Below are 23,212 nucleotides of genomic sequence, written 5' to 3'. Positions count from 1 at the left end.
AGAGGGTTGGTTTAGATTAGATATAAGGAAGAAATTCCTCACTCAGTGGGTGGTGAGGCACTGGAAGAGATTGCCCAGAGAAGCTGTGGATGCCCCATCCCTGGGGGCGTTCAAGGCCAGGCTGGATGGGGCTTTGAGCAACCTGGTCTGGTGGGAGGTGTCCCTGCCCATGGCAGGGGGTTAGAACTGGGTGGTCTTTAAGGTCCTTTCCAACCCAAACCACTCTGTGATTCTGTGACGCTGCAGGGAGGCCAAGCACATCAGCACTGCAGAATGGCAAGCCACACACAGCAGAGGCTTGACTTACCCAGCACTGAATTATAAACTGGTATCAGAGCCAGAGGTACTATTCACTTTAGTCATTCAACCCAGTGCCTCTCTGAATTCCCCTGCTGGACAACCACATCTCTTCTTGCAGTCTACAAGTCGCAGCCTGTAGCAGAAATAAGAAACACAGGGAGCTTCTCCTCCCACAGCAGTCCTCAGCAGGCACTTCTGGCCTGGGAAGGGAGCCCAATGATTGCTGAGGTGGCACGAAACACCGATGGTTGTGACCATTGATCCCTGAGGTGGGTGATGTGGCCCCGACTCCCTGCAGCCCTCCAAATGGCCAAGCTGCAATAACAACATCCCCAGAAAACCATTTAGGACAGAGGAAAATTACTCTGTGATAAAAATAATAGCGGGGGCAAATGGCACAGGATGGCACACCATGTGAGATTCTCATTTATCTGAGAAAACATTAATGTCACAGGTGTGACAGCACAATCTGCATCGCCACAGCCCATCCCTGGTGGCAGAGGAGCTGTGCAGCAGCCAGCCAGGGAGCTGAGGCTGGACATTTGGCCAGCCCTGGAGCCCAGGCGCTGTGGAGCTCAGCTGGCTGGTGTGTGCCTCCAGCAGCCCCATGGCCGCCTTCCCTGTGAGGTGCGGGCAGGAGGAGCCAGCCAGAAACAACGTGCTCTCTGATGGTGTCGAATGAAGAGGAACCATCCAGCGCTTCGTGTGTAATCACAGAACATCCCAAGCTGGAAGGGACCCACAAGGGTCATCGAGTCCAACTCCTGGCTGTGCACAGGACCACTGATTTTTATCAGCCCACATGCCTGAGCGTGGTGTCCAAACGCTGCTTGAGCTCTGGCAGGCTTGGTGCTGTGACCACTGCCCTGGGGAGCCTGTCCCAGTGCCTGACCACCCACTGGGTGCAGAACCTTTCCCTAACCCCCCGCCTGACCCTCCCCTGCCCCAGCTCCATGCCGTTCCCTCGGGTCCTGTCGCTGTCCCCAGAGAGCAGAGCTCAGCGCCTGCCCCTCCGCTCCCCTCGTGAGGGAGCTGCAGGCCGCCATGAGGCCTCCCCTCAGCCTGCTCTGCTTGGGGCTGAACAAACCAAGGGGCCTCAGCTGCTCCTCGTACATCCTCCCCTCCAGACCCCTCACTATCTTTGTAGCCCTCCTTTGGACACTCTCTAATAGTTTTATGTCCTTCTTATATTGTGGTGCCCCAGACTGCCCACTGTACTGGAGGTGAGGCCTCACCAGCTCAGAGCAGGCCGATCCCTCCCCTCGCCCGGCCAGCAGTGCCGTGCCTGATGCACCCCAGGGTACAGTTGGCCCTTCTGGCTGCCAGGGCACGCTGCTGGCTCACGTTCAACTTGCTGTCGACCAGAACCCCCAGACCTCTTTTCATGGGGCTGCTCTCCAGCCTCTTGTACCCCTGTCTGTACAGATATCCAGGGGTGCCCCTTTCCAAGTGCAGAATCTGGCACTTGTTTTTGTTAAACGTCATACTCCTGGTGATTACCCAGCCCTCTAATTTGTCAGGCTTTCTCTGCAAGGCCTCTTTACCCTTGACAGAGTCAACAGCTTCTCCCAATTTAGTGTCATCCACAAACTTATGGATGGCACTGGGTAGACAGCTTGTACATGATGCACAGAGACAAGAAGCCTGAGGTGAGCAAAGGAGGAGGCTGGCACCTTCCCCAGGGACGTGGTGGAGCATTGTGCTCCACTGGGGGAGTTAGAGGGGCACAGACTCTTCCAAATGTCACTGCGGGGAGAGCAACACCGGAATGTGGGTGATGATGGATCAGCTATTTCACGAGGAGGAAGGACAGGTGGGATGCCAATGGCCATCTGAACTCAGAAGTTGCACATGCTTATCTTGGAGCCTCAAGCAGGAGATCAAATGCTCTCTGCACATGGGCAAGGAGCAGCTACAGAGCTACATCATGCGTGGATTTGGGATCTGAGCAACCTGGCTTGTTTTTCAAGTCCTGAGCCAATGCTCTGCCAGACACTTTAACCAGCCCACTTCATCCCCCTGCACTCAGAAAAGATTTCTTTTTAAACCCTGATGTTACAAGCCTCTACCTTCTGCCCTGGGACACGAGCTAAGGGGGCAATAGCTGGGGACCAGCTCAGGCCTTGCCTGCTGGCAGTGACAGGGGCACGCTGAGAAGCACCTCACCAACCGCCCTCAGACAGATGCTGTTTTTACCAGCCAGGGCTGATTGAAACAATCTCCTCTGCAGGAACTGCTGTTTTGGCACAAAGCAGCAGTCGAGTGTCCATAGCAATGTCTGCAAACAACTCCTGCCTCTAATCAGCTCAGCCATGCTGTCAAAACACAGGTTTCCACCAGCTGTAGCTGGTACCACAAGTTGTGGCCAAACACCTCTTAATCCAATTTGCAGTCCCTGTGGCGAAAGCCATTCCCATGGAGTCTCATCCACATTTGTCAGCCTGGCCCATGGGCACTCAGCTCTCCCACTGTCTCCCAGTTTGAGCCATTTTCCATTTTCATGAGCCCATGGGACACACAAGAGCAGGAAGCATGTTCCAGCATCAGCTACTGACAGACCCAGCCCTGGTGGCCACGCCAATGGACCAAAGAGCTTGGGTGGACTTGCCCTCTCTAGGTGCCACCGTGACCTTACAGTTTGCCTGATCAAGGGTATTTCTACATCGTGATTTCTCCCAGGGTGCTTTCCATGCCCAGCTTCTGGAAAATTAACAGCCACAGCAAAACTGTTTTGCCAGTTTGCTTGGTTGAGTCACCCCAAGGCTCCAGTTTTGGTAGTTCTGGCAAACTTCCTTCTGGCAAACTTCCCAAAGAAGCAGGTGATCACAAAGGGTGGCAAGAGAGGACATGGGCCGTTGCCTGTTTAGGCAAAGAGCAGAAGTTTGGCACCACACAGGGACAAACCAGGCGCTATGCGACAGTGACAGCCTTCAGGCCTCAACCCAGCTGCGCAGGAAGCAACCACACAGCTGACTCATGGAACAACAGCTTTGGGGAAGGAAGGGGGTGATCACCTCTTTCACCACTTCTTTTGACCACTGGCTATTTCAGCCTTCCTCAAACAATTCCAGGACTTTGACACAGCAAAGCAGACAATCCTGGTGAGCTGGGGAGTTTTCAAAACCTTCCGCAGGGCCAGGAAGTCAGAGGCTTTGAAAACATTTATCTTTACCAAACAGTAAGCAAACCCAAGGCTTGAAATGCTAGAAAACTTATTAAATTACATTAAAAAATAATAATTCCCCTGCGGTTCTTGCAAGTGATGACCCCAGCACCCTGTCCACGTCCAGGAGATGTACACGACTGCACAGCACCCTCTGTAGACAACACCAGGAGCTCTTCACTCCGCTGTCACCAGCTGCTTCATGCTTCAAGAGCTGGCACACTGCTGCTGTCACCCGAGGCAATGCATCACCTTCCTGGGGAAAGCACGCTACAGAGCTGGAAGTTGCCTTCCGTGACCTGTTGTGCAACAGAAAGCATCTATAAAACCTTATTCTTGCCAGGAACAGGGTAGCATACCACTTCGATTATAATTCATGGCTGGAGGAAGGAGGAGGAGGGAGACGAGGAGAGGATCGGTGTTTGCTTTTGTGTTTAAAGCAATTCGCTGCTTCTCCACCTATCCTGCTGCACTGTAACAACATCAGGGTCAAGTCTGAACAGCACCAAACAAAAAATTTGGAAAAAGAATGAGCTCTGGGGTAGCAAAGATTGCTCCTCCTTATGAAGGCTCTGCTTGAAGGTAACGCACTAAGTTAAAAGACGAGGAGTCTCACCCTCTTTTTGTGCTCCACAGCAAGATAAGAGCTTTTACTCAGTGTGGCCTCGAGTGCTGGCCATGGGAGCAGGAGTGGCAAATGCGATGTGCAGGGCAGGGCACGCCAGAGCATCCAGAGTCACTTACAAGTGACTTCTTTCAGCAGCAGAAGGGAATATACACTTCAGTCCCGCTGTGCACGGCCAGAATTGCATTTCTTAGCCGCCCTTCCCTCTCACCCTGTCCACCTTCCTGTGTTCGCCTTTTGCTTGTTGTCCCTATTTAAAAAAAAAAAAAAAATCTCAAAAAGAGCACCCTGGTGCTCCAGGCTTTCCATCACATTTAAACTACCTGCCACCAATGGGGGTAGCTGCTGGGTGCGAAGACAGACCAGCGTAACACACAGTAGAGATGACGCGCTTCATACACCGCCCCTGGGAATCTGCTTCCACCACCATGCTGAATGTGAAACGTGGTGGAAATATTATTGCTTCAGCCACTTCAAACCACCATTGTACTTTTGCAGACCGCACTGTTACCCATGATTTCATATAAACCCACCCCCACCCCCCTTCGTTAAATACATTTGATGAAAAAAAGAAAAAAAACACTAATGACACGGGAGAAGAATAAAAATCTATGTTTTAGGACATTCAAGCCACACCATCTCTCCCTTCACTCATCTATTTGGGAAAGCAAAAGGCACAAGGGCATGAAAAGCCATTTCAATTATTTCTACTCCATTTGCTTGAGGACTCTTGACATTGATGTTAGAATGAACACCATCGCCTGACTTACTCTAACCAAGTTATCGCATGGAAAGTAGGACTCTGATAACATTTATGGCAAATTTCCTGCAAAGAGGAAGGGAAATGTCATAAGGCTGATCAGGTGTGCAAAGCACTGAACAGCCACGGTATCAGTGGGTACACAGAGGAGAAATGATGTGTCTTTAGACCCTGTCTGCAAGGCAACACCAATCATTCAAATTCAACACACCAGTTTTTTTAAAAAATATGATTTCCTACTTAGATTTATTTTTCCTTTAATAACACAGTTTAGCATTTCAGAGTTTGGCATTCTATACTCTTACACACTGTCCTTGTTTATTAGCATTTAAACACAAAAAGACATAGCAAGACCTCCAAACACAAATAAATACAAAAACACAATATACAGTAAACTGAAATACAACATAGAATAATGCTATTGGGAAATTAAGACATGTTGCTAATTCTCTTTTTTTTATTATTATTATCTTAACAACATGGTTATTGCTGAGCAATAAATTATACATTTTAAAGTTGTTTTTCCCCCTAAAAGAAAAGGACGAGAACCACTGGTTACCAGATCACTTGCACTGTATCCTTACAGCTATTGATAATTAAGACAGGCAGAATATACACAATCAAATGAGGTTGGCCTTCTTTGGTCTTTGTTTTTGATCATAAAACTGAACACAAGTGTACCGTTCACTGAAGAGTATGAGATTAAAGAAATGGTTACACAAGTTTTAAACACGTTAATTTGTACATTGTTCTTGATCACTGATGTCTTTTCCATAGATATTTCTTACAGAATTTCTTGGAAACAAATGTCAGCTTTAGTTTTCCCGATTATTATGTTGTTCCATGCATCTTAAAGGTTATCCTACTTGTTTAAGAGAAATGGACCTATGTCTAGTCCACCGTCTCCTAATAGGGTATTTTTCACAGCTCTCTAGTCACAACTAAATCATTGGAGTTTTATAGCTTGTAGAAAAAATCCTGAACTTTGCTTTTTTTTTTCTATAAAACTGAAAAAATATATTAACTGAACAACAGCTATAAGAAAAACAAAATAGGTGGATCACATGATGCATCAGCAACAATGGAAGCTTGTACCTTCCCATTCCACAAGTACAGATTATACAACTCTCTGCCAGTGACGCAGGTCATAGTTGGAAGATGTGTCCTTTCAAAGGTGAGCTATTTTCAAATCCAAAGCTCAGAACACTACGCAAGAAAATGACCCTTACGGATGGATAATGCTGGTTTATCTCAGTAACCCTTAGACAGAGTCAAATTTTATCACTACGCATCGCACTGCCAGCAATGGAGCGTGTGAACACCGGCATCGCTAAGAAGTTAAAAAGTCCTTGCAGAACTGGCAACCAAATTAAAAGCTTAGTTCCAAAGGACCAGAAACACAAACACCACACAGAGACGACAAACCCTTCCCTGAATGGGTAGGTAAGTAAGCCACAGAGTTGGGATCCAGATCTGAATTTCACATCAAGTATGGGATGTTTGGATCCAGGATTTTGGTTCAGGTGCTCCTCTGTGAAATTTAGAACTTATTTGAACCCTAAGGAACTAATCCTAACTTGGAGGGAAAAAAGATAAAATAAAACAAAACACAGCCTAGTATCTACACTAAGATCATGAAATGGAAGACAGAAGCTGCAGTCTTGCCTATAAATTAGAAGAGAAATAGGAATAGTCAGATCCCTTATGTCTCATGTATCTCTAACTCTTCCAAATCTTAAGAGGATGTCCCTGAATTGGTATTCCAAAGTTTTCCACAACCTTCATTATCTGGTGCTTCTCAGCAAAGGCCTAGATTAAGAGGCAGGAAAGATCAACTAAGCCCTCCGTAATTTGGTTTAAAGAAAAACAAGAAACCACAAGAAAGAAATGGTCAGTCACACTACAGGCTGGCAGAACAAAGATGAATCCACTTTCAAATGGTATTGTTCTCCCTCCTCAGCTGAGCGTCAACTGAGGCTTTGCTGGGCGATTCTGAACAACCAGAGCAGGACACACGTTTGCTGCTGTTACTCACACGTTGTGCTGGCCTTCCCCTCTGCAAAGCAGTCAGGTCACTAGCAATGTCTGGGCTGCCAAACACACACAACCCCAAATCATGACAGCTTGTATGTTTAATTCTAGCCCTTACTGTCTTGATGTGGGCCTTTAAGGTACATCGACTTGTTTTTCTGTTCCTTTGAGGGGCAAATGCATTAATAATTAAACCCACTGATTTGAAGATGACACCAAGGAACTGGAACCTCTCATTTAGCACTGGCTCCAGGAGATCCCTTTTGTCACATCTCATCCTCAATTTCCTTTTTCCAGAAGAGGAACAGTACTTGCTAAAAGAGGAAAACGTTTGCAGATGCAGAATACTTACTACCCCTGTACAGAGCACTAGAAGCTACTCTCAGACAGACTGAATTCCAGAACTGAGCAGTTTTATTGCAGTAGCTAAGATTCCTAGGTCAACCAGAACATAGAGGCATTGACCGAACAGGATAGGAATTTGAAGAAGAGATCCAGCTTTTTTATTATCTTTTGTTCCCAAATTAAAAAGAAAAATTGAGTTTGCAATTAACAAGTTGCCCATCTCTCTGCTAGTTTAAAAAACAGGAATCTCCTAATTAGCTGAGTATGAGGAAGGACGTGTCCTAGATGACATTCCAAGGTCTCCAGAAAGGCTAAGCAAATCGCTCATTTTCCCAGTCAACAAATGGTTTGTTTGCTATGCGCAAGCCTTCAAACCTGAAAGATGGGAATCCAAAGTTTACCCTTAGCCCAGACCCTCCCTTAGCAGCAGCAAGTTATATTTGCACCACTTGATCAAGTATAAACTGGGGGAAAAGGGTTTTGTTTCATCACTTCTACATAAAGAAAAGACTTTGCATATATATGTGCATGCATGTCTGTACGCATATGTATGTACCTACGCATGTATTTTAAAGAGCAAGAACTAAGAGATTAGGTATACAACCCAAGAATTTTTCCCCCTCACCTATTTGTATATTTGCATAGTTAAATCATAACAAGGCATCAATACTGCAGTAACGTTTTTCATTCTTTTGCGGTGCAGGCAACTTTTCTTGTCACTCCCTACACGCTTCTGTCTTGGACCAAACAGCACCAGTGTTTTAAAAACAGAACAAAAAGAAAAAATAAAATTAAAAAAAATATCACTCACAACAGAAACCTTGCATTGTTGGTGAACTGCCTATTACGTGTGATGGAATACAAATAGGTGGTACCTGTTAAACTCAACAAGCCAAAATCGTGGCAAGCCGAGAAACACGAGCGATACAATCACAACCTAACACTCATGGGTTCAACACTTAAATTACACCTAACACAAATCTCTATTATCTTTGCATTTGAGAAATTCACCAGGCACAGAAACAGGCACATATCTTCAACTTTCCTTTTCCAAGTAGGAGAACCCACTGGAAAAGGACATAAACCGTTTTTCATATTTATAAGAAAGCTAGCATGTTACCCACATTTTTCGTCAAAATTACGCCACCTTTCCCATTTTCCTATTGCACATTCTCTTTGTGAAGAACATTTACAGTACAAGGCTGAAATCCACATTGCATATTGTAAGTCAGCAGTTGAAGGTGTACCATGTAGACAGTAACTGAAACAAGACCCCTTTAGTCAGATCAGAGAAGTAATGCAGACACGGTCAATCATAATAATCGCGGATTGGTCTTTGAACCGAAATAGTTTCATCCTGTTTAGAATTCGAGACTTTCTAAATAACAGATGCGTGCCCCCGTGCTGAACAGTGCACAGGAAGGGCAACATCCAGATTCTCACTGGCATCTCCCTAGAGAAAGCTGGAAATGAAAGAGGCTTGCACATCACCTGGAGCGTCATCATTAAGAAAGAACACTAGCAAGAGACTTCGGTTGTGCACTGCTAAGAACTACTAAGCAGAGGGAAAAAAAGGTTCCACTGCAGAAACACTGTTCATAGTAATGGAAATACTCTGGGACCCCTTTATGCAATAATGGCACACCACACGAGTTGCCACACAACTTGCCAGGGGTTCAAGAGTAGTCTGGGGGCAGACTGTTGCCTTATGAACCATTTTGAATAGACCTTCCCTAAAAACCTTTGGATATCTGGGTCAGAAACACATAGGAAAAAGGATAAAGGGCATTTCAATGATAGGAAAAAAAAAAAAAGATAAATAATTTAAAGTGTTGAGTAAAGCACCAGGTATCTTTCCTTCCAATTTAGAGAATATACAGCGGCCCTGTTTTCACAAAATGCTACATACTCCTTGCTGGAAAGCAGAGGAAACTGATTTCTATGTACACAGTAAGAACTCTGCAGAGATGGCCTGTGAGTTCTGCGGACAGAGGGGTGTTACGGTCAAGGCTTCGGGTATTCCACAGCAGGCGGTGTTTACATTTGTGTAGCAAGATCCCGGATTTCACAGTACGCAGGGTTGGCAAACTGGAAATTCTCTGGCAGCTTCATGTAGTTTTAAAAAGTAAGTGCAGTAGGCCTCCGTTTTATTAACTGTGATAAAAAGCATATATGCAAAAATATTTTTATATTGATAGCACATTACTGCATTATAAAAGCTGCCCAAGTGAAGCTGAAGACTCTGGCAGCTGGTGCTTTTGGCACTTGGGAGATGTGGAAAGCAGCATAGAGATCTGTGAAATAACAACAGTGACTGATGTTTCTGCTACAGTGATCGGCATTAATAGAGTTAGCAGTGTTCATATTTGAACTTCTCTACGAAGTTTCTGAGTCAATATCCCACTAAGAGGAGATATTCAGATCTCTTAAAGCTACTAGTGTAGGCTGTGTGCAGACTCAGGAAGACTTCCCTATTAGTTTACACTTTTCACATGTTTCAAAGTCCTCTTTCAATCATAAAGGCTGGAAACTCTTTTTTTTTTCCTCCTCTTTTAGAGCCTGGATTTAGAAGCGCAATTCTGTCACAGGAGCTGGAAACTTTAGTCACAAATCTGCAGAATATGATGGGCCCTGCTTACACCAGAAATCTCCTCCAAGTCCCAGATTGCAACAGGATATAAACTGTTTTGAGATGGCCAAACGTTTTCATTTAAGTTTGCAAGACATGCATTAGCAATGGGAGGAGAGTCCTTTGGACATTTCCACTTGGGAATCCTGTTTTCAGTAAAATTCTGTGATGCACAAACACAAAAGCTCAGCTGCCTACATTCACAATTATTAAAATGACACGAGTTGAGCGAACCTCCGCCCGAAAGCGTAAGTGATGGGTTTGCTTGTGCAGCCTGCATAAAACTGCAAGTGCCATGTAATTATATCTACAGATATAGATGCAGGTATATCTATAGATATTTATCTCTTGTGCAGAACGTCCTCCTTCTGTGCTAGAAATTCAATGCTAGCACGTGCCTCCATATTTTAGCTTGCACCTGTTGACAGCTGTGTACCATAACGGGAATACAGTACCGGGACAATGGAAGGCAAGAAAAGGAAGACAAATTGCCACTGACGGTCGTGACTGTCAGCAGCAGGCAGTATTCTAGCAGGTGCCTGGAAAACCCATGAAGACCACTTAGCATGCATTGTATATTCATAAATACTTCTTGCAGGCACTGTGTGTGAAGGCACAGCCAAAAAAGACAAGAGCAAAGACAAGCTGAAATACAAAGGCATGAATTCAACTGCACCTTAGACAAAAATTGTGACTATGCCTCAAAAAGCAGAAAGCTGATACGACCTGACGTTAAAGACTAAGATGCACCATCTTCTTTCAACAAGCCCATGAAGGCTTAACACAGCGGTGCAAGCCCGCTCTGCTGAAGCGGTTCTTGGATTTTAAAAAGCACCACAGTCAGGCTATGTCACTAGACTTGCTTGTCACAGGCTATTAAATAGAAGCAGATGAACACAGCAGGTTGCAATCAGCATGTTTCAGTGCTAGCAAATGCTTTCCACTAAAGTTCAGGCTGTTAGAGTAAAGAAGCCTGGGCATTCCCTGTTAGGATGCTCGTCTACCATGAAAAGCTGCCATGAGCATATATATTCACAGCCCCACAGAGTTCTCGGATGAGTCTGTTTAAAGTGATGCCACCTTACGACCACAGGCATTAGAGGAAAAAATGTCACCTTCCTTCACGCTGGCCATGGAGACTGTCTAGTCCGAGCTCCATAGGAGCACTGGGCATAACGTTTTGGCACCTGAGTACGGTGGATTCTGCAATGGCCAAGTCATAGAAGCTCCAGAAGCCAGAGAAATCGGTTTTGGCTTCCATTTTGCACATCACAAGGTGCCTACGGGCTCTGAAGACAAGGCTAAACATTATGCCTGAAGTCCAATTAAACTACCATTTCAGATATCAGAATTAATCTGAATAAAAAGCTATGGTTTATAAGCAGCACAGCACACCTAAGGCACATGTATGCATGCAAGCCACCATCACTGTATTAAGACATGGCTGATTTGTCCTTAAGAAGCAATGGCTGCTAGTACGGAACAAACATACAGGCTTTTTTCAGCACTAATCCTCCTCCCCAATACTGAATATACTATATACTGCTGACAGCATAATGTGCAACATATATAGCTTGATTGGAAAGCATGGGGCAGAACTTTAAAAAATGTACAGGATTCCGTTTAGAACTCCAAAGTTCAACAAATGCCCTATTTTAGGGTGAAAACAATTATAAATCTGATAATGATGCACAGCATCCATGAGTGATTTTTCCTTAATTTTGAAATAGTGTCATTAACTACGACATATATTGTAGGTTTACATTTCTAAAGAGAAATAACAGAATTGAATAGTTTTTTTTCCTATCACAAGTGATAACCAGTGTTTGATTTCTTCTATTTTTCTTCCAAGAAATATCAGTCTATCAACAGTTTTAAAATAAAATGTTTTCTGTAACAATAGAACTTTAAATAAAAATATGATTTTGATTCAGATACTTTTGAGAAGACATGGATACTTTTCCAAGATCTTCTGACAAAGTAATTATTAAAACAGAGACCAGATGAGGCCTTAAAAAGACAATATACTATATTTCAGACAAGATTGCACCTCAGTTTTTCAAATAATATAATTGCAACATTACTTCATTTCTTCTTTTAACATGCTGACAATTTCCAGCTAGCCCACATGTGAATGTTTTTTTTTTTGTATTCTAGCTTAAAGAAATAAAAGTCAGTAATTTATTCAGCACATACTGTATATGTCTTTTCACCTCCAATTGACTAGATCATTAATAAGTTAAAAACAAAAACAAAAACCCTCTCTGACCATAATCATTATCCTCATGAGGGATAAATGATTCTTCAGAGTTTAAGTGTCGCTAGTTCTATTAAAAAATACACCATGGTATGATTTCTTAATGTGTTGCTACTTTCGCAATTGGACCCTATGCAGTTATGCCTTCAAACTCTTCCGTCTGTTCCACAAGGTGGTTCTGTGAGCTTTAGGACCTCTGATTGAAGACAAACTGATACAAAACCCCCAAACGGAGTTGTCTTCTGTTTAATCTGCCTCCCCCATCGTATGTCAGGGGTCTGGTAGATCCGATGTATCCACTATGACTTTAATAAAAATAGTATCATCTTTAATATACGTTCCATTCTCTAGAACAGTTTGAGCCACAAAGACTGGGCAGCCAGACGCAATGTTCATTTCTCCAGTTGGCTTCTTGAAACTGCTGCTGTTGGGATCTGGCTTGAAAGCATCTCCTAAGTGGCGTCGGGACGGTCCCTGATCCATTAGCATTAGAGTCACTTTCTGCTTAAATGGCCAAGGAAGCAATGCATCATATTCTCCACGCATTATGACGAAAAACAGTGACAAGTGCGTCCCCTTTCCCATGCCATCTCCATTAAGGTAAACTCTGGCACACATCTTGTAGCCAAAGTATCCAGTATAAAAGGGTTGGCTGTACAAGGACAGAGTCTTCCCCATGACTGCCTCTTGCTTCCGACGTTTATAATCTCGAATTTTCCAAATTAGTACTCCGTTGTAACTGGCAGTTTCTAGAACTTGGAATCGGAGGTCCATGTCAGCCAGCCGAATATCATGAACACTCAGCATCTGATCGTGCCTGTTCAGCTGTGTCTCTAGCAGGCCTGTTAGAAAATGGAGAGGACTGGGGTAAGAGTTTTTTCTCAAGATTGTAAAAAATCTATCACCAATACTGCTATCGTATATGCAAACGTTTTCTTCCCCAAGAACCAAACCACATTTGGTCACTTTTGAAACAATTTCCACAGCCAACAGTTTGACAGCCAGAAACCAGGTTAATTGGGATTTTTACATCCATCGGTATTAATGATGCATGCAGTGAAAGTCCAATCATCTAACAAATTTTGTCAGGTCAGTGAGCAATGTAACTACAGAGGCTTCCATTTTTTGGAGAAAAGACCAGGTAGCATTATCTGTAGGTTATTATTGGCAGTGAACGCCTTGGAAGGAGTCACGGATCCTACATAATCCCTCTGAAATTCAGAAGCACCACTGATTACTCAAAATGTTCTTCTCACACACTACTCAACTGAGAAGTGTAGTGCCTTTACCTTGTCTCAAGTTCATCATAATAGAACAGAAAATTCAAGCTTAGCTCTGCATTATATAGTCAGTCACTTCAGAGGAAGGGCTATTTTTAATGTCTCCTTTCCCCTGCATGAGAAGTAACATTACTCATTCTCTCTGCATACTGGCAAAATTGACCGACACGAAATACTGAGAAGCAGATGCATTTGTAAGGTAGGTTTTGTTTCATACACATCTGTTTAAATGTCAAGTTGCTTGCCCTTATCATTTAAAACCTTATGAATGTTCTATGCTATCTTCATAAACTCCAGGTTTTCACTTCATTCAACAAGTATGGCAATAACCTTGTTACTCAAGCACATCCCGCAGTATTCTTTGGGATACAAACAGACCTCTGTAATAGACAGCAGAACAGGTGATTTCAAGTGGGTAACAGTAATGTTGATCTATTCATGGGTAAGAACAGTAATAAGACGACTTGTCAATACAGATACAGCATTCAAAGAAGCTGCTGAAAGCTATTAGCTTTCAAAGATCAGCTGAAGAAGCATTTATAATGAACTGAAATTATAATCAAGGCAAGGGTCAAGAAAAAATAAAAAACAAGAATCAAGCCTAAAAAACGTCATGGAAGCAATGCCACATCATTAACAAACCAACTAGTTTCCTATTCATGAATCAGAAGGATCAGCATTTTTGATGCTCTATAAGGAAATGGCAATGGGAGTGGCATTCAAACTGTACCATTTCTCCTTTGACAACGCGCTGAGTGCTTCAGTCCCTTCTGCTTACACTTACTTGTATTTCGAGCTCCTTGCCCTGCAGTTTTGTCAACACTTTCCAGCTCAGTCACTCTGTTCTGAAGGGATTCTACACTGCTCTTCATGCTGTCAGCCTCCTCCCAGTTCTGTCGGAAGGGACGGATTTCCTTGTCCAGTTCTTTCAGTTTCTCTGCTTGACTGTCTATCACTCGCTTCATGAAACAGTAAGTTGGAGTTAAAAGAAAAAACTCAACACAACAAAAAGACGTAATTTATTCAAGATAAACAAGGATTATATATCCATAGTAAGATGCATTTCCGATATAAAAGTGTTTCACTTAGGTCAAATACTGAAGTAAAACAGAAAGTCCTGAAAATTCAGAGGAATAGCCCAAGTATTTGCAAAACACCTCAAAAGCCTTTCGTGCTGCGTAGATACTAATATTAGAGCACTATTAGAATTGTCAACACAATCACTTAAAAACAAAATTGTTAGAGTGCTCTTGTCTAAAGATTTCTTTTTTAAAAGCCTTTTGATGCAAGTACAATATTCTGAATGCCTCCATATCGGTCTTACGGGCTGGAATTTGTTGGGTTTCATTTTAGAGTACTTAAGCAACATAGTATGGGCACAACAACAACTTACCATGGTGTGAATCAAGTGGCTGTTAGCGTGCATGCTTTTATCATTGGGTAAAACTAATGTAACTTACCCCTCATCAGCACTCCTGCACTCCACACGGAGCAGGACTATGAATATGTGCAGATACAGTGGCATCAGCAAGCTACAAGCTTCTATAAACCAGCTATCAATGCCTAAGTTATTTTGTGCCCATATCATTAGGAGCAAAAGCCCTAAAGCGCATAAGCAGAACTAGCACTTCTGACCCCTTAAGCACCTTTGAAATTCCCACCCTCACTTCCTAAATTGAATAAACCACATGTCCTGAAGGTGCTTGCTAGTCAAATCTTTTTAAGAAAACAAAGGAAAAAAACATAGTTGATTTTGGAAAGCCATTAAAAGCCACAGTCAAGAAAAAACATATACAGAAAGACTGTTTTTCCCAGAAAGAGGAATATTGCAAGCACCTCAGTAAATATAAAGGACAACATACTCCCCAGTCTACCTCGTATCTGGTGTACGAAATACATAGTACTTTGTTGTCATAGCTAATTTAAACTAGCAGGAATTTTAGCCAGAACCCCATATTCAGATGTAAAGTTCAAATGATAATAGAAACATTTGAGACAAGAAACTACTTTTGCTACCACCTACAGTTAAAAGTCCAAGTCTAACTTTAGAATTTATTATCATATAATGCCAACACATGTAAAAATGACTTTTCACTTATTTAAAAACAACAAAAAAACAACAAAAAACAGTAGTGGCATTTGAGAACAAACCAAGAAAAAGTTATTTTGCATTTGCCTTCTGGTTAGCCATGTGGATTCAATGTTCCCCACTGATGGGGAAAAACCTTCTGCCTCATGCAACCTTCATTTCCCTTTTTAGGCATTTGCTTTTTTTTTTTTTTTTAAATCATGTGGTTTCGGTTATACTGGAAGTCTGTAATGCTTAATTGAAGGTTGTCAATTTGACAAGCCAGTTAGCAAAATCATGTTCTAGGAGTGTTTTATTTTGTTATGTCCCAAAACCACAAAGTAATCCAACATATTTCAAGATTAATTACTTATTTCTATGTTGGTGTTTTTAAAACAAGCTTATATAAACTTATATATATTGCAAGATTAGGACTTTGTGAAGGAAATCTGTGTCTTAATCTTAAACCAATGGGCTATGGTTCCATTAAATAGAACAAGCAACTTTTCTGGACACGCTAATCATCAGCTACCGACACAGTCGCATCCTCTCTTTTAGACTGACAGTAATCAGAAAATAAAACAGGGAACAGCTGTTTGCTATACATACAAAAAGAAACACACCAAGGAATGGCCTGAATGAACACTGTGACAGCAGAGCTACAGGACTTGGCCATTAAGTTTACTACAAACTACGGCGTGCCTAAGTCTAACATTTTTCCAGTACTCACACAAAACAAACTCTCCAATGCAAGGACAATTAACATGCTTTTGGCTTTGTACAGTGTCTCACACAGAGATGCTCTCATTTCCTGTTGGGACCTCTTGGCACTAACACAGCATCACTCAAAATAAATAAATTTTTACATGAATTGGGAGAGCGTCAAAGATGCAGAAGAGTTATAAGCTATTTTCCTTTTAGAAGAAAGCTTTCTCGAAGTTGTTACCAGGGACCAACTTCCCTCCATCAACCTGTCTGCAATGTTCTGCTTTTGTACGTGTACCACCAATTTGGGGTTTTAGCTTCTTTTTAAGAAATGTGTAGCCTTTAATCTCCTGCACCTCCTCATGTGATTTCAAGATACAAAATCATCTGAAATAAACTTGTATCCCATTTTTAAAAAAGCAGTGGGATCTCTATGTTTTTCACCCTACAGGGAGTCAAGTCTCCCTCATGCTGGGAGATACTGATGTACTAAATCTGAACTTAATGCAGCAGTTGAGAATCTTACTCTCTCTAATTATGCCATTAGAAAGCACACAGATGTCTCATACTGTACTCATAAATTTTCAAGTAGATATCAATTTTCTGCATGAACTTTTTATTCCAGCAACTGACCTCTCCAGATCATTAATCTACAGAGCTATATACCTGAAAAACTACTCTTCTAGACATTGATTTTCATTTAAAGTTTTGGTTTGTGTAAGTTATTTTCTGAATTTTAGCACTATTATTATTAAAAGAATTCAGCAAATTTCATGAGGAGCTGACAAAACTGTATTTGCAGTTTGCTCTCTTTAAGATGTTCCTAGTGGACCCTTCCATTGCAACTGATAGAGCAAAACTGAACAACAAAAGAACGCACCAGAAAAGGAACCAAAGGTACTACTTTACTGGGAAACAAATTACATATCCTTCCTCCTTTGAAGGGATGTATTATCTACCAAAAAAATTATGATCATAAGATCGTTGTCTTTTGTCTTACATATTTCATGTCCACACTCAGTTTAAGACTTCGCTTACTAGTACGGTTCTGTATGCTCATAAAGAAACTGGATACTGGATGTGAATGCTCCTTTCCACTAGATACAAGTTGAAAAAATATCATATATCCTCTTGGTAAAGCTAGTGGAACTGCGCTAGAAAAAGCAGCAATTCTTTCCCTAGACACTAGTATATAGAAAATTAATGTGAATCAAAACATCCTAAGGCCATGTACGAACCCATTTTAAGAATCCATTTATTGGTTCATTTCAGTGCCCATAAACTTTTGATGCTTTTCCAGTAGTTGTGCTAAAATGCTTCACAGTGCAGATGATGCCAGTTTTGCTCAACAAAACAGTTCTTGCCGTGCCACAGAAGATTAAATGACAATACTGAATTTCTACTGGCAGTTACTAGCATGCATAGGATGTGGGGGACTACTCATGTAACAATTCTCCAGACCTAAATTTGTTAGCTCTATTCTGGAGCTATCTGTGGCTCTGCTACAGTCATGGCTGCTCAATGCAATTCAGAATATTGTTCACACCAGGTAACCAATTCCTTCATCTCCTAGTAGGCAATAGAAGGAGGCCAATCAAGTTGTTCAGGGAAGAGGAAATTGAGGTGAATTTCCAGGATGGCTTTAACAACCTGACTGAACCAGGAAGTTCCAATAAGTGGAAGGAATCAGGCAGAAAACGCTGTAAAATACAGCTTGGCTTAAAATAACTAAACTAAAATAACTGGCAAAAAACAAGTAAAGAGGAGGAGGCAGGAAAAAAAAAAGCAAAAAACCCACACCCTCTCCAGTACCTATTACCCATCAAAAACACCTGTTGCAATCTGCGAACTATATTTGTTTTGTTTTTCTAAACATAAACCATTTGAAAATTGATTTTTGTTAACACTCTTATGGCTTGGGGAAATCAAAGACATTGCAATCAGTCATCAAGACAATCAAGAAAAACTGTGCTATGTTTTCTACATTTCCCTCCTCATCACTGGTTATTGAGACAGCATGTGTAAAAACCCAGGCTTACAAATTAACTTACCTCCAGGCAGATTCAATCAGAAATATCAATACACACATGGATTAGCTTCTCAATGTCAGAACGATACTGTAAGCATGCAGCCACATCCCAAACTATCATCAGACCAAGTAACAACAACTAAGGCAGGCTAGACTGGTTACCATGTGGGCAGAACATGGCAAGAGTAAGTGCTATAAGGAGAAAAGTTGCTGTTGCTGGACTTACACTATAATTTGGAGACTTAGATCTGTCCTGAGTACGAACTTCTCTAGTTCAATATAGGAAGAGAACAGTAAGTGAAAACAGTAAGTGAAAAAGCTACTTTTATTTATGTTCCTTTTAAATGGATGATAAAGCAGATATTTGATATTCTGGCAGCAGATGTGCTAAAATAATGTGTAAACAATATGTTCACAATAGCTTGCTAACCCACCTCCTGAAGTTCCCCTACTAGTGGGTAACATCACGCATGCTAACACAAACTCCCGGCATCCACATTCCAAGTTAGGTCTGAACACAGAGCAAAGTATTTCAACTTGGGCTAAGCACCATGCTACTGTACCCAGAGGACTTCTACTCTGACAATGTTTTGTGGCCAGGTGATTCAGACCACAGAATAAGAAACTCAGACCTACTGGCAAAGGAATATATAAACGTATTTTTCTCAGAAGGGTCAAAGGACAAGAGAAAGAGGGATTTATTTATTTTAAGTATTCAAATACATCGTACTATCTTTGGATTAATTCTACCCCAGACTGATCTCACTCATGATTAATACTTTTTAAAATACCAGCAAGTAGAAAAGAAATATACATTAAGTTTATGGCAGTTTTAAGGTGCTAAGCTTTTCCTCTAGTTTGACAGTAGTTCCTCAAGCAAATATTTTTCACAGAGTAAAAAATAATTATGATTGTTCTTCAGATATTTTTAACTTTGTTTTTAATCATTTTCCTTTTAAAATGGGGCTTTGTTTTAACATAGGCTCATCAACTGTGGTGTTCTAGTGAAGTGTCTTCCTCCAACAAACACAACAAACCAGCTGCTGACCAGAAGAAAAAAAATTTAGAATACCTTTAAAATAAGGTAAACTCTCCCCCCATTTTAATTAGAACACCTCACTTCACAAGTGTAAAGGTACAGTACAGAAGCTACTACCATTTCTGCTTTAATGGGGATATTCTAAGTTTCTTACCTGTAAATGAAGTATTTTAGATTCATTATTCCGCAGCATTTCCTTCTGTCTTTCAATTTCTATTTCAAAGCTACAAATCTGATTATGTAAAGTTTGTATACTCTTGTTCTTTTCCAAACTTTCATTCTGGAGCAAGGCCACCTGGAAAAAATTCTACAATTACTCCTGCCAGAGTTTATTAAGAATACCTGTAACTTCATTATTTTTAAACTGTCTCGCATACATGAAAGGGAGAAAGATTTTACTAGGATCTCCTCTACGTCTTGCCAAAAAGTAAATATAAAAAACAAAACAAAACCAACATAACAACCTTCTAGTAGCTACTTTTCCACTTCCACAGAGTGGTACTGGTACAACTTTGGCTAATAAAAGTACAGATGGGATACACAAACAGCAATAGAACTTGTGTCTAAGCATAATCTTTCCTTTAGTTTGTAATTTCAGGGCTTGGTTTCCCAGTTTCCACTAACCAGGTAGTGGAACCATGACTACCTTGTTAGTGCAACAACCATTGACTTGGTAGTGGCTTGGAGCTGGAAGAAACAACCTGAGCCCTCACAGACAGGGATACCAAAGAGAAGTTGGACAGATGAAAATCTAGTTAGGAAGGGGAAACATCAATCTTATTCCACTTATTCCAATCTATTCTGATATATAGCAAATTTAAGTAAAAATGGCATCTGAATGGGATTGGCTTGGCTTCACAGAATGCGATGGTGATGAAGACTCCTTTGATGAACAAATATAGAAGGGATCCATATATCTGAAGGAAAATCCAATGGTGTCTACTAGCAAAAAAAAGAATAAAGAGCTACAGAGACAGACTGATGATTATATTCTCTCTCTGTATTGACATTTTATGAATTCATTCATTAGTGCCTCATTCTGATTTTAAAACATGAGCCTTGTTACAAGAATCATATAATGTATCTCCTTGGAGATGAAAGTAATACAGTAAATATTCTCTGTTACTGCAGGTACACACTATTTTGTGTTCTGTTCATTAATGTGGTTTGGAGAAGGGTGGTGATAGGGTGCCTTTTTTTTCCCCCTAATCTCATTTTCCCTAGGTATGATTATTCAACAACAAAAACATAGAAAACAAACCACCAACCCAAAATAACATTTGGACATGGACATTTAGGTGGATGGTTGGACTAGATGATCTTAGAGGTCTTTTCCAACCTTAATGATTCTATACCCCAACTAATTCCACAATTAGATTTTTAATGTGGATGAGAAGCAGCACTGTTTTCGACCTGCCAAAATCTTTTGATAAACATTCCACATTAAGACCAATTACTTAGATGCTTCATGTTCCCCCCAAAACCTAACCCCCGCCTCAACAAATACAGTTTGGGGTCACACCATTTTTACCTCTGATGTGGATACCACTGTAAAATTCCACTACCTTAGCTGCCCTCTAACCAGACACAGCTGAATTACTTAAGCATCACTGTGTTCCCAGACTCAAGAAGCTACCCTGTTTAAAAAGGTAAATAATTCTCATCTCTGTGCAAGCCTAAACTGCGCAAAAAAGGACTGCCAGAGTCCAAAGGCATTCAGCATGTTCATTGAACGCAGACCCAAAAATATATAGAGATCATACTTCGTATTGTAGGTTGGTATCTACCTTTCCATATAGCATAGCATGTGTATATGGAAACACAATAGCTCCACCTTTTATATATGGAACACTAGCACAAGAGGGTTGCTCACCAGCAATGAGACAAAGCTAATTTCACCAGTGCAGAGAAACAATCCTGAGGCTACAGGAATGCATTGCCTAGGTGTCAGAAGATTTTCAAGAACAAGTGCAAATTTAAACTAGCTCCCCTGCCTCCCACTTATTTCAGATCTGCTGGGGTAGCCATTTTTACATCCTCCTTTTCCTTAATGAATCAGAGTTCTTCAGTTAATTGTGATCTTTACATTCCCTCTCACTTTTTCCTGCTCAGGCCTCCCAGTCGTAAGGCAGTAACACTGTCACTAGCATTACATTTCCATTTTTGTACAAGCCATAATACGTGGGTTTATCTTGTACCAAGATTTTCCACGCAGTTTTACAGATCGTAAGAGAAACAGAATTATGTCCTGCAGTCTTTAATCATAAAGAGCTGTCGATGCTAACTCAGTAACTGTACTTAGGTGCCAATTTGTGAATAAGAAATCTTTTAACACTAAATACAGTTTCATAATTACATTTGGCATAAGTCTTTGGAACTTAGGTTAATTAAATGAAAAACAGGGTAAAGGAAACAAGGCATCCATTTACAAACTGCATCAACCACCAGCTTCCTTTACTTTTTGGTCATATTTGAAAAACTGCTAGGATAAAGCGTGTTCTTATTTGGCAGTTTTTCAAATAAAGCTATTCTTACAGCTATTGATTAGTTAAAAAAAAAAGAATGGAAGTAACCCTCATACCACAAAGAATGGGATTAGAACAGACAGGTCCCATATTTAAGTCACACATTCAAAATAAACTGTTTCTACCAGATTTCTTTAAGTACGGGACAAAGCCACAAAATCGTGTTCAAATCATTACTTCCAGCACCATAAAACCTATAGGAGTTCAGTCTGCAAGTCTGTCCCGTAACAGAGCAAATAGAACACTGAATTTTAATTCATCCCACAAAGCTGTGATTCAAGATTTTAAGTCTGACCTCCTCTTATCTACTTTGTGCTAAAAAGACCATTCAAATACCTAAGTCGTAACTCAGCACAACCTTTGCAGCTATGAAGGCTTTCAGCTTGCATACTCCACATCTCTGTTAAAGAACACAGTGACTGGGAGAAGGCAACATTTCCTACCCCCTACCATAAATTTCAGTATCCCTAATGAGATCTTTACCCTCCAGAAACCAGTGACAAGACTTCCACTGACTTCAGTGGGACCAGGATTTCTGTGATATTCATCAGCCAAGTTAACTTTGCACTGTCTGTCTTCAGTGCAGAGCATTTTTTTTCTCAGAGGACAAGGAAGTTACAAATTTTATTACCCTTCTCTAGAATAAAGTCACTAACATATGATATGTGGTTAGCTATTCTGGTAACTTGGCAATGTCTTGGGATTTCCAGTGATTCAACTCTTTATTATGAATAGGAAGAAGTCTACAAAGCAGGAAGTGAAAAAGAAAAAGGACAAATAAAAAAAAGGACAAACAATGATAAGCAGTTATGTCCTAAATGGAAGTTAAAAGAACTACCAACACATTAAAAAAAACATAGTAAAGTGTATATTGTCTTAGCTCTAAAAGAGACAGACACAGAACTGCTGAGCATTTTGTAAATGATGAAGCACCTCTCAGGACACTGACAAAAGGCAGGAAGTGATCTATTCTGGAAGTCACAGGGAACGCTTTTTCTTCCCCAGTGATGCAAAATAAATTGCATAGTTTTGATCAGACTAATGAAAAACAAAACTAAGGATATGAATTGGTATCTGTTAAAACCAAAAATGCACAGTTCCTACATTAACAAAAAGATTCAAGTGCAAAAGCAAACTTAAGTATTGTTATTGACCAACAAACTAAAATTTACACACTTAGTAAAAATTGTATGTGAAAAAAAATAAACACTGAGCTAGACCTCTCCCAGGCTCAATAGTTTTCCTTATAGGGCTTCAAGTTCAAAAAATTGCAATCCATGGACTAACGTGCTAGGGACAAAACTGTATTTTGCTGCTCCTGTTAACTTCTGCTTTATAACTGCATTTCCTGTGGCTGCAGGACCTTGCTGGAAACCCACGCATGACAGAGCACTGTGCTAGACCAGCAGAGGAAAGCGCTTTCTAGACAGAGCTTGCTAAACCATTGCTAGCAGTC

General features: G+C 41.2%; 1 protein-coding gene across 15 annotated transcripts in view; it reads right to left on the bottom strand.

Moving 5' to 3' along the window:
- Nucleotides 1-5,103: 5,103 nt before the first annotated feature.
- The window catches only part of TRAF3 (TNF receptor associated factor 3), a 72,265-nt gene continuing 54,156 nt past the window's right edge, over nucleotides 5,104-23,212 (bottom strand). For 14 of the 15 annotated variants that reach the window (XM_083840184.1, XM_083840186.1, XM_083840185.1 and 11 more), the window contains 3 exons: nucleotides 19,386-19,526; nucleotides 14,175-14,349; nucleotides 5,104-12,952 (listed from right to left, as the gene is read on the bottom strand). In XM_083840184.1, the coding sequence (XP_083696310.1) occupies nucleotides 12,381-12,952; nucleotides 14,175-14,349; nucleotides 19,386-19,526 (888 nt within the window). In that variant the 3' untranslated portion in view covers nucleotides 5,104-12,380. The remainder of the gene's footprint in view (nucleotides 12,953-14,174; nucleotides 14,350-19,385; nucleotides 19,527-23,212) is intronic. The other variant, XM_083840182.1, reaches the window with a different exon arrangement.

This window comes from Anser anser (assembly GCF_964211835.1).
Source record: "Anser anser genome assembly, chromosome: 5".
Lineage (NCBI taxonomy): Eukaryota > Metazoa > Chordata > Aves > Anseriformes > Anatidae > Anser > Anser anser.
The sequence above is the reverse complement of the archived record's forward strand: the minus strand, read 5'-3'. Positions and strand labels throughout refer to the sequence as shown.